Below are 12,501 nucleotides of genomic sequence, written 5' to 3' on the forward strand. Positions count from 1 at the left end.
GGTTCATGGACCTAATCTCAGTAACAGGCAGGCACTTCGAGGTCATCCTATTTGATGGTGGCAGTCACACGACTCCCCTAGAAGTCTGCCAGCTCGTCTATAAGGGAAGGAAAGACAGGCGTGCATTTGGTTTTCCCCAGGGTTCTCATTAGCATCATCCCTTGCCTTGTGCAGAGAACACTCAGTGTAGAATAAAATCCGAACAAGCATCTTGCCATTCTTTTTTTGGTTCTTTTTTTTTCGGAGCTGGGGACCGAACTCAGGGCCTTGTGCTTCCTAGGTAAGCGCTCTACCACTGAGCTAAATCCCCAGCCCCATATCTTGCCATTCTTATATAGATGAATGAGGTGCTCATTCCTAGTCCAGTGTGGCAGATTCCTAGATGATCCAGAGTGCCAGTCTCCCAGTGGATATTAACACCACAGACAATCTGAACACCAGGCTTCAAGACTCATTTATTAAGGGACAGAGCTCAGCAGATATTGCAACAGAAAATTGAGATTCTGACCATAAGTTAAAAATTAAAGACCAAATACATTCAGGACAGAATGCTGTTTGTCCAGGCACTGAAGTGTGGCGTTGGAGATGAGGCATTCTGGGTGGGAATTGCACCTTAAGTAGGCAAGGCAGAGTGCATATTTTTACAAGCTCACCGTATAGGTTGTTTTTCTTCTAAATGGAGCTGTGCCTGTCAGCACAGTTGCAACAACTGCACAGAACAACTCAGAGCTGCATGCTTTCCCAGCCACTGCCAGGGCTGCCGATCCCTTTTTGTGTTAAGCTCTCTCAAGTCGTATCGTGTGGCTGTGAAGCTGCATCTAGGTGGAGTGGAGTTTTAAGAAGTGTGTACTCAAGTGCATTAAAGAAGTGCTTTTCTACACATATTTTCTGCTGCTTCAAAATAGAGGACTTTCATGTAAAGCTCTTTAAACATGTCACTGGCCATCTTTGAGGTTTTACTTTATTAAACTGTCTTTAAGAAATGACAGTCATAGAAAGCTAGTACTAACGAATCAACAGGTTTAAAGTCCTCCACAGAGAATGCCACAGAATGCCATTAGTAAAAGTATAGCTGTGAGTAGTGTATTGATATCTTTCATCCATGGTACTTTCTAGAAGCTGGGTATTACTCTAGTCTGTTTCCTCATCATCTAACTCAAGTGACACCTCTGGTTGTGATGCAGCTTTTGTTTTGTTTTGTTTCCCTGACACTCATGAGAGAAGCGGGTCACCATCCTTTGAAGCTGTGCAGATGACAGTGCCAGTATCCCTTCCCTGCCCCTGTACTCCCCAGTGGCTTTTCTGCCATTGCTCCTTGGTTGAGAGAAGGTCCAGGAAGCAAAAGGCTAAGCCAGAGCCCCTCCTGTGGACTCCTGTGCTCTGCGTTCCAAATCCCTGGCAGATGCCTTTGCCATCCAGTTTGAAGGTGTCGGGTTGGTCTGTAACTGGGGAGGGGGCAGCATTCCTTTCGTAGGAATGCACTGAGTGAGCTTTCAGTTCAGCAAATGCTGCCCGAGTTCCCGCCTCTGCAGTCTCCTAATTTAAGACCAGCTGGGTGGTAGGTTTTATGTGTTTGTTGGATCATTTTTAAGTCTTGTGTTTAGAAATATAATCTTTAAATAGTCTAAAAATAGTCTTTAAAACTAGTTGACTTCATTCATCATTTAAGTAAAACTTACCAATTAGGAGGAAGGTTTTTGTGAGGAAATCATCTAAACTCATGTGTAGTTGTTTAGAGAAGGAGCAGTTTGCCTCTGGGCATCACAAATATAAAGACGTTTGTCTTTAGTCACTGTCTCTGTGTGGCGTGTAGTGAACGTCTTGGAATTTGGTAGCTGAACTTAGAAAATATTTCTCATTAGTCATGTTGCTTTTTGTCCCTCTAGATCAGTGGGGTCAACCTTCTGTGGTGAGCCCAACCATAAAATATTTTTGTTACTACTTCATAACTGTAATTTTGCTACTGTTATGAATTGTAATGTAAACGTCTGATATGCAGGGTATCTGATATGTACCTACCCCATGAAAGAGTTGTTTGACACTCCTCCCCACAAGGGGTCTCAACCCACAGGGTGAGAACTGCTGTTCTAGATGATCAAGAGCACAGCTATAGTTTTGAAGAGCTGCTGTGGTTTGCATAAAACTGACACACTCAGTTGTGTTCACTGTGGAATCATAGTATCTCTTCCTCTCTATGCTCCACTCCTTGATGAGGCTGTGTGCTATAGTGTGCTCCAGTGTGCTATAGTGTGTTCCAGTGTGCTGCAGTGCGCTCCGGTGTGCTGCAGTGTGCCCCAGTGTGCTCCAAAATGCTCCAGTGTGCTGCTGTGTGCTGGGATGTGCTCCAGTGTGCTGCAGTGTGCTGCAGTGTGCTGCAGTGTGCTCCAATATGCTCCAGTGTGCTGAAGTGTGCTGCAGTGTGCTGCAGTGCGCTCCGGTGTGCTGCAGTGTGCCCCAGTGTGCTCCAATATGCTCCAGTGTGCTGCAGTGTGCCCCAGTGTGCTCCAATATGCTCTAGTGTGCTCCAGTGTGCTGAAGTGTGCTCCAGTGTGCTGCAGTGTGCTCCAGTGTGCTGGGATGTGCTCCAGTGCGCTGCAGTGTGCTATAGCGTGCTCCAGTGTGCTCCAGTGTGCTGCAGTGTGCTATAGCGTGCTCCAGGGTGCTCCAGTGTGCTCCAATGTGCTCCAGTGTGCTGCAGTGTGCTCCAGAGTGCTGCAGTGTGCTATAGCGTGCTCCAGTGAGTTGTTTTTCACACTTTGTCCTCACACACTTTTCCTTCCTGACAGTTTCTTGGGTGAGGAGGGTTACTTCAGGCATGAGGTCTCAGAGACCCGTCCTGGCAATGGGCTCATACAGTTCTTTAGGAGATTTTTGTGCCACTCTCCAGCCCCATGGCATGTTGGGTATGTTCTTGTCCGTCCTCCCTGTCTACATAGTTAGTGCCCTGTTGATTCTGCCTTGCTCAGCTTCAATATCCTCTAAGGATGACCCAGGTATATATCAACTGGTCAGAGTTTTTATTGTTAAAGCCTTTATTTCCAAAAACATTTAGTTCAGAAAACCTAAACTGGTGGGGAAATGTTCAGTCTTTCTAATAATACAAGGCCAAAAAAATCCACTATTCAGTAAAGTTTTTATTAAAATTTAATTACGGGTATAGCAGTGTGTCATTAGGAAGCATTTTATTGCTGGGTTCCTCTAGCAGAAATAAGGTATTAAGTTTCCCCCTAGGTCCATGATTTAGCTAGCAGTGTGAGATATGGGTTTCTTCTCATGGAGCGGGCCTTGAATACAAGCAAAAAGTCAGTCACTCCCATGACATTTGTGCTGCTAGTACACCAGTATATCTTGCAGGTGAGTCACAGGGTGATAAAGCAAATTATCTTTCTCCTCCAGTGCTATGCAGACTACTTTCCCATACCGAATTCTAGTCAGTAGGGGTAAAGCTTCTTGCAAGGCATCAGCGTGACCTCTAGCCTGTGTCATTTGGCAAGGTGGGGATCCCATGAGACCCCTTTGGCCAGAGGCTCAGTGAGATGTCACTCATTCCTGCCAGTGGAAGTTTTGCTTGGCTTAAGATGTCTACTTGAGGCATTGTCTCCATTATTATTTGGTGACTATTATTAGCTTCCTTTTGTTATGTCTTAAGTGGCAGATGCTACAAAGTCACACCGTGCAGCAGATCTCATGAGAGCAGCTGATTGGTGGAGGACATGCAGAGGCTCCCTCTGAGGGAGGGTGGAAAGAGAAAGAGAGCAGGAAGGGGAGGTAGTCTTTTCACGAGGGGGTATAGCACATGCACGTAGGGAGAATACTCGACTTTTCTCAGCAGGAGAAATGTGTTGTATTTGGGCACCTATTGTGACGTGCCCTGCTGTCTCTAGGTTACTGAACGGGGCGGGGCTTAGAGGTGGGGTGGGGTTTCCCAGCACCTTTCTTTCATATACATATATATTTTAGGAAGCTGCTGCAGTTTCAGATGTTGCTGGATTTCAGAAGGTTTTTCAGATGGCCTTCAGCGTTACTTGTCTCTCCCCAAATCTTTTACCTATCTTTCCTATCACAAAGACTATTCTCAGTATCCCACCCCACACAGCATTTTCTTCCCAGGCTCAGGGAATGAGACACCAGTGCCATTTAGCTACTTAGAATCTTGGTGTTTTCTCCTTGCTCTTACCCCCATCCCCCCAAAAAAGCAATTCCTGAAGCCAGCCTGAGATTCTTCTCCCTTTCCCTTTACGCCTGTGATCCAAGCCCACATCCCTCTGTGCTCTCCTCACAGGTATTCTGGGTGCTGCGCTTCCTTCTTTCTACTCAGTTCTTTAGGGTTAAATCTAATTCGAAAGCTGAGCATGGAGGCCCACAAGTTGAATCCAACACTGGGGAAGCTGAGACAAGAAGAGCATGAGTTCAGGGCCAGGTAGGGCTCATAAGGACATCCTGCTTCAGGGAACAAATAACACCTTAAATTGGGTTATTCCAATCTTGAGTGGTTTACTAGCTTCTACAGTTTTATATTGTCATAGACTCTCCTATCCTGTGTGTGTGTGTGTGTGTGTGTGTGTGTGTGTGTGTGTGTGTGTGTGCGCGCGCGCGCGCGCGCATGTGTGTGTGTGTGCATGCATGCATGCATATGGGATACACACACATATATATACATATGCATATACATATATGGGATATGTGCATCCCCTAATTTCAGATTTAGTTGCTAGGATATGGATGGAAGTGTCAGTACTTTTCAAAACTTCCCATAAGTTGTAGAGTCACAGTAAAGACTGAAAGACACCTTCTGTATCGTAAACATTGCTAGGCCCTAAGCCTAGAGCTTCTGAATGGGGTGGGTCTAGGTGTTGGCATAGTGGAACAAGTCGAGTGGATGATTGTGCTGCCTGCCGGTCCATAGAACACCCTTTCAGACCATCGTTAGGGTTTGGCTTTACTCTCCGAGTTCTCCTACCATGGCCAATGGCTTTCTGCATGCCTCCATGCTGGTGTGGGTTGTCAGGCTCAGGCTTACTCTGCCCTTTCTTTATGCCTCACTCTCTGCTTCTGGCTGCTCTGTCTAAAGGCTTTTTGTTGGTGTCTTGGTAGCTGACCCATCTTCATGGCTAGATCACATTCATAGATGCCGTCACAGCACAGGTATCATTTTATAAGAAGGTCTCTCTGACAACCATCTAAAATGCCTCACCAATCCGTCTACTAGATCATCCTGCTTGCTTCTTTCATAGGCATGGATTACCACACACTGTAATCGTATTCACACACCCTTCTTATCTCTCTACGCTTTGGGTTGGAAATTGGTGTGAGTGTAAAGGAGGGTAGGTGTGTCACAGGTGGGGCCAGTAACAAAGCTGTTTTGTCTTCTTCACACGCGTTTTTAAGCGAGTAGCTATCACACGGACACAAGACCACGTGAAAATAGTTCTTGTCATGATTTTTGAAAGCACCAAGCAGCAAGTAGATATGATTTCTGTGGTTTCGGCTTTACTTGGATTTTGCCAGCCTCTGGCAGTCAGTAGCTGTGACCTAGAGAAGATGGGAAATTCTGTATCTGCACAGGGCAAGAAACTTTCAAGCCAGCTGGCACTTCCTGTGCTGGTCCTTTGGTGTGGTGTGTCACCTTTGATCACCCAAGATCACGGAGCGTCCTCCTTCGGGAAGAAGTTCAGTGTGTCGGGGTACTCCATCTTCACTTGTCTGGCTGTTCTGCCAGCACCAAGCTGCTCCTTTCTTTTCTCCTCATCAACCACTAGTGAGGAGTGGACATTTTGCCCCCAGGAGACTCTTAAGTGGGTCAGAACAACACGTGTATCTCATTAACTCAAAAGTCACATTGGCCTCAAGGCAGATAATATATTCCATTCTGATATACTCCTGTGAGAGGCTTAAATTCATTATCATCAGATATCCACAGGAGACATTCCATATTTGATTATTAATTCTAACTCATTATCAAATTTCCAGGGAGTCACAAAAATCCAGAGATTACATTTCAAGTCGAAAGACATTAACATTAAAGCATTTGTCCATGTGTGTGAGGCTTGATGAGGTTTATAGTAGTATTGGGCCTGAATTCCTTCCTGTGGAACAGGCCTCAGATCCAACTCTGAAGCAGCCAGTTACTCCTGTCTGTAATCTCTGCACTGTTGTACCAGTGGACATGCCTTGCATGGCAGGCCCTGGCAACACTGTGAAACCTAGTCACTAGGAAGATTTCTTCCCTGATTTCTCCACGTCCTGCAATGAAGGTGCATTGTGTCTTCAACGGTTTGGTCTTACCTTGTAGTTCTGGTTTGCATGTAAGATCAATGGCAATGTCCTGAATTGTTTTAGGGGCCTCTGGGGTCCAGTTCATAGGGGGCCCTCAAAGGTGGTGTTCCAAACCTGGTATTGGGATTTTTACTTAACAACCCACGTCTCCTGGCAGAATCACTGTCCACCTGTGTACAGCATCTGTGTTCAAACTCCTACTTTTTAAAAATTATGCTCTTAAATAAGTTGACAAACATAGTGGGTTTCCTTAGGGAACTCTTTATGTATCCTTTGTTCTGGCTTGCCTACCCTCGGCCCACCTCCTTCCCTTCCCTCCATCTCAACAATCCGACTTTGTAAACCAGACCTGCACAATGACAACACCAACTGACAAGGCAGCTTGGATAAGGGGAATCTGGTGGGATGAAAACCCAGAGATTGCTGAGAGAGAGAGAGAGAGAGAGAGAGAGAGAGAGAGAGAGAGAGAGAGAGAGAGAGAGAGAATATGAATATATGGATGAGCATATTTAACTGTTTTCCATAGAGGAGTTTCCTAATGGTTATCCAGTGCCAAGTGGTCAGCCCTGAAATTATGTGCACGCAAGCAACACTGAACAGATCCAGCAGGTTGCATGTATATGTTTACTGTGAGTGTGGTGTGTGTCAAACAGTAATAAAGAGTAAGAGGCCATGAACTTGAGACAGAGCAGGACAAGGGGTAGGGTGGGACATAGGTTGAGGAAGAAGGGGGAAGTGTATAACAAGTTACAAAATCAAAGCCAAGCTAGACGACTCCTTGGTTGGCATTATCAGTCTTGGGCTTTGTTTATTTTCCTTCCTCTGCTGCTTCTGTCTCCTTAGTGAGCTTTGAAGAACTTCTTACACCACTATGGCTCCTCACGGGTTCCCTGAGCATCTCTTATCGTTAGAGGTATCATCAGATTAACTTTTCCTGCATCAGTACTCTGGAGCACACAGTGTTTACACGTTTTCCTGTTGTTATCATCTACCTAAACATTGTTACTGGAGTGTTCATGGCAGACCTCGGATACAGCTTCTTTCAGTTTGATGGTTTTCCAGGAGTCAGAGAAACCACAGGTAGGGCTGAGCTTGAGTGGTACGTTTCTCTGCAGCCTGAGATGAATTTGAACATGTCAGCAAGGTCATTACCCTGTCTGCAGCATGATCTGTGCTGTGTTCTCAGTGTTTGAAGAAGCTGCCTGATCCGGATGCAGGCCGCCGCATTGTGGAAACTATTCAGTCTTGCTAATGTCACAGGATTGGGGTGCGGGTGTGTAAGTGGCTTGTAAGCCCCTGTACTGCTCTGTTCCTCGGTTTAGAAACAGCACAGCACTGGCTTTATACATTCATTGGCTAGCTTTACCTTGTCCTATTCTGTTGTAGCAGCTGTGTACAAAACACAGCTTCTTCCTTAAAGCATGGCAGAAGGTATTGTGTGAATTAGTGTGATGCTGTCTATAAACTGATTGCAACAAGTTAAAGATTATGTATACCCTGAACTCTAGAACAACCACTTGAATTAAAGAGAAAGGAAGAGTTATAGAGCCCTAGTAACTGGAAGGATCCTGGGTTGAGCTCAATTTGAACAACACAGCAAAAACTGTCTGCAGAAACCAAACACATAAAAATATCTGGCAAAGAATGAAAATTTCAACAATGCCATTATAAAGCATGAAATTCTTGGGAATAAGGTATATAAATATACTCATATCTATATATGAAATTCTTAGGAATAAGAAATATATATTGCTTATATAAATATATTTCATGACCTGAAAATCAAAAAGTTACCAAGAGAAGTGAGATTTAAAGAAAAACTTCATAAGAATGTTATTTTTCTTCACTGCATATAAGATGTTATATGGCAGTTTCTTAGACTATAACAGTTTAAATCTCATAGGTTTTTGGGGATTTTTTTAAATGAAAACTGACTTTACAGTTTATTAGGAGGGACCTATAATAGCCATTAATTGGTTGAACTTTGCCTCCTTTCTCTTTCTGTGTTGAAATGCTATATATGTCCTTATAGTCATTACAGATCTAATTAGCCAAGTTAAGATGAAGTTAAACTGGAGTAGGATGGGTCCCTAACTCGATGTGACTGGTGTCCTATACAAAGGAACGCTTTGGATACAGTCCACAGGTATAGGTCAAAACACCATGTGAAGGTCAAAACAGAGACCTGCAAGCCAAAAAGGACCTGCCAGTGGCCCAGAGAAGCCTGGAGCACATTCTCTTCTACCGAGTTTAGTAGAAAGGCAACAGAACCAATCATTCTGCTGACCACATTCCCTTCAACTCCTTGCCACCAAAACAAGGAAAGAGTGAGCGTCTATATATGAGCCATTTGCTCTGTGCTGCCCTGTTTATAGCAGCACTGTCAGACTAGTGCAGCAGCCGAGGCAATTCTGAAATATTGCAAACAAAGCAATGTCCACCACCAGGCCTGGCTAAAATCTGGAGTCAGTCAGTCTGTCTGTCTGTCTGTCTGTCGGGGATAGAACCAGGAGGCTGAAGTTTGCTAGGGAAGTGCTGTGCCACTGAGTTACAGCCCCAACCCTAGTTCTTTTTAGCATGAGTTTGTGCCCTGTGAGTCTGCCAGAAGATCAGTGTTATGAATGCTCTTTTACTAAACACGGAAGTCTCATGGGAAAACTTCTGCCGCACCTTAGTATCCGGTACTCTCTTTCAAGTTTTTGTATTCACCATTCGGTTTCTAATCCATCAGAATAATCGAGGCAGTTTCGTGCCAGCCCTGTCTGTGTTCCCAAAAGATCGTGCTTTCTTGTAGGGCTTGTATGCTTTGCAGTGTTCCTCCAGCATCATTTGCTCCTGCGGGACAGAAAGGAGGCAGATAACCACTTAGCTGTACTCGGTCTCGTTTCCAGGGCCCAGATGTTTGTTTAAGCCAGGCTTACTCTGTAGTAGGGCAGCATTACCATGTATAAAGAGAGTGTTGACTGAGCTTGGCTCCCCCAGAGAACTACAACCTGTGAGTCATTTATTATGGGTTTACAATCAGTTCCTAACATGTTAGGTAAAGAAACAAACAACTTCCTTCTTTATGGAGTGCTAACAGAAGAAAACTCGTTAATTTCCTAATTGTTCTCCCTTGTCCCAGAGAGTCACTCTACACATGTAACTGCAGCAGAGAACCTGCAGGCTGTAATAACAAATTCTGTTTTCGGGCCTCTTGAGAAGGTGTTACGTTTATGTCTTCTGTCCCAGTGAGCTTCCTAAGTCTATAATTATGTATTTGTCGTCTGTGTCTAGAATAGTCCGTGTACATTGAAAATAGTCCATGGGTTTCTATAAAAAGTTTCCCGTAGCCTTCTGTAATGCAACCCTGTGAATGGGATGTTTACCTAGGAGCCCACAGCTTCAGTGGAGCCATGATGGTTAATAAATCTTTAGTTGACCTGTATAGCTTGCTTAAATTTCAGTATTTATCTTGTGATTTCACTTATATAAAAGAAATCTTGCCTACTTGATAGACCCTAGAATTTTACTTTTTTTTCTTTAGTTTTTTTGCATTGAATAAATCTTACATAGTGTTTTATTCTTCTCTCACTGTCAAAAAGTTGGCAGCTTAGCCCCATGCAGAATGAAAGCCCATGTTTTCCCTGTTGAAAGTACCTTGGTTCCTTGGGCTTTCAGGAGTCCCCACTCCTTGCAGTCAACTAGCATCGTAGACCTCAGCCACAGTCTGTCTAGTCCATGGTTCCTGTTTTCTTTGAAGTAGACTTCTAATCTCCCATTTTATTGATGAGAAAATTGAGTCTTCCAGGTTCCATAACATGCCCAAAGTTGGGATCCTGGCCAGACTTCAGCTCCAGCTTGTGTTCAGCCCTAGTCCCCTGCTGACCCCCGACAGCCCCTGCTACTCACTGAGGGAGTCATAGACTGTTTGAGTTTTGTCAGTTCTTCTGTGCTAGAATGCTAGTCCCTTGTAACTACGTTACAAATCTGTAATATCCTACAGATATTTTTCTCAGTTTTCACTTTTCTTTTCTTTTAATGTTTGTTTCTGGACATGAGTCTTGGTTAGAAAAGCTTTTCCTTAGAAAATGACCTGGTCTCTCTTTTGGTAGCATTTCTTTGTTCTTAAAAACTCAGATGTTTATCCTTAAAGGGCAACACTGGAGTGCAGTCTACTTCTGCTCTTTTTAAATATGGCCATCAAAATGCCCTAACTGTCATGAGGAAGGGTGAAAAGAATAGTTATCTCTGTGCTCGTATGTCTACTTTTTTCTTTTTGTGGAGTGTGTGCACAAGTGGATCTGCATGTGGAGACCAGTGGGCAGCTTCCAGTGTCACTCCTTGGTGTACCCATCCACCTTGTTTGGGAGACAGGGTCTCATTGATATGAAGCTCACTCATTAGGCTAGGCTGACCCTTGTATCCTCACCACTTTTGTTCTGGGGTTACAAGTGTGCATCTCTATGTCTGTTTTATGATGTTTGTTTGTTTTGGTGTGTGTGCGCAGGGGGTTTATTTGTTTTTGTTTTTGTTTTTAATTAATTCTAGGATCAAACTCAGGTGTTTGTGGTTCCAAATATGCATTTTACTGACTGCGCCATCTGTCCAAGCCTGTATGTCTGCTTTTATGTTATTTCTGGGTTGTTAACAAGTGAAACAATATTATAATAATCAGGAAATAAGGGAGGAGAAATGAGTCTCTATTCGATGATGCTGACCTGGTTGTCCATCTTCTTTCCCATTAGGTGAATGAGCTGGATGGCATTCCTCTGATCCTGGACAGCAGCAACATCGATGACAACAACCCCTGTATCCTTGCACATGACCCACAACCGGGTGCCATAGACTAGCTTGTCCCAGTGTCCAAGTTGGTTCAGCACATAAGATGGCTAGCTCGTAGTTAGTATAATGAGCTGGTTTCCAAGGTAACAAGGACATCTGAAGACATCACGTGTCATCCTGGCACGGCCTCTACCAACACTTTACTCTCAGCTACTCCCTGAGCTGAGAGTAGAGAAGGGTTTTCTGCATCGGTCCTTGTCTTACCAAAGACAAAGGAGAATGTTCAGTGTCCTCTGGGGGTTCATGCTCACAGCACTCAGCAGCGCGAATCCTATTGTGTGTTTCCACAGGATCTTACTTTATTCTGACACACATGAAGCAGATGGTCTGTATTGAGCTATTCATCATCGTCTTGGACACATAGTGTGTGGACAGCAGGTGCTACACAGTTCACTTCTGCTGTCACCTAGTATGTACATGCATGACTCTATGTTTCTGTAAACCCTAGTACTCACAAATGGGAGAGAGCCTGTCAGACCTGTCTCTCTCAGACCGACTTAATCTGTTTAGTAGGACTATCTCTGTTTACATTTATTTTCTTGTAGAAAACCTGATTTCCTTATGGCTGAAAAATTCATAAACACACACACACACACACATACACACACACACACACACACACACACACACACACACACACACACACACCACAATCTCTTTATCATTTCTCTTGATAGACACGTAGGTCAGCCCCATCATATAGCTATTGTGACCAGTGCTGCAGTAAGCATTGATGTGCTGTTGTCTCCATTACGTATTGACTTGGAGTCCTTTGGGTCAGATGGTCACTTTGCCTTTTGTTTTCTGAGGAACCTCCACTCTGATTTCCATACTGGGGGACTGGTTAAATTCTCACCGAAATTAAGAGGCTTTCCTTTTGCTGACATCCTCACCAGTGTCTCGTTCTGAGTGCTGTTTTCACTGGGGTGAGACGGGATCTCAGTATCCTCTGTGTGTGTGCACGTGAGTGTGTGTGTGTGTGTGTGTGTGTGTGTGTGTGTGTGTGTGTGTGTGCGCGCGTGTGTGCATGTGTGTGCATGAGTGTATGTGTGTGCACATGGATGTGTGTGTGTCTGACCGGCACCAGTGTTAATTATATGTGTACTGACCCTTCGTACTTTACCTTTGAGGATTGCCTGTTCACTTCACTAGCTCATTAAACTGGGTTGTTTGGTGTTTAGTTTTCAGAGTTCTTTGTATATTTTAGATGTTAATCCTGTCGGGATGTATACCTAGGAAGTTTCCTCTCACATTTCGCAGGCCATTTCTACACTTGATGAATTATTTCCTTTGCTGGTCATATGCTTTTACTTTCATGAGCTCTTTTTGTTAACTGTTGGCATTATTTCCTGAACAACTGGAGTACGTGACAGACCCTTCCCGTCTCTAGCCCCATGCTCC

General features: G+C 44.2%; 1 protein-coding gene across 1 annotated transcript in view; it reads left to right on the forward strand.

The window, feature by feature from the left end:
* The window catches only part of Atxn10 (ataxin 10), a 122,122-nt gene that overhangs the window by 86,799 nt on the left and 22,822 nt on the right, over positions 1 to 12,501 (forward strand). The window contains exon 10 of the mRNA XM_032919020.1: positions 11,004 to 11,067. Within this exon, the coding sequence (XP_032774911.1) occupies positions 11,004 to 11,067 (64 nt within the window). The remainder of the gene's footprint in view (positions 1 to 11,003; positions 11,068 to 12,501) is intronic.

Source organism: Rattus rattus, chromosome 1, assembly GCF_011064425.1.
Source record: "Rattus rattus isolate New Zealand chromosome 1, Rrattus_CSIRO_v1, whole genome shotgun sequence".
Lineage (NCBI taxonomy): Eukaryota > Metazoa > Chordata > Mammalia > Rodentia > Muridae > Rattus > Rattus rattus.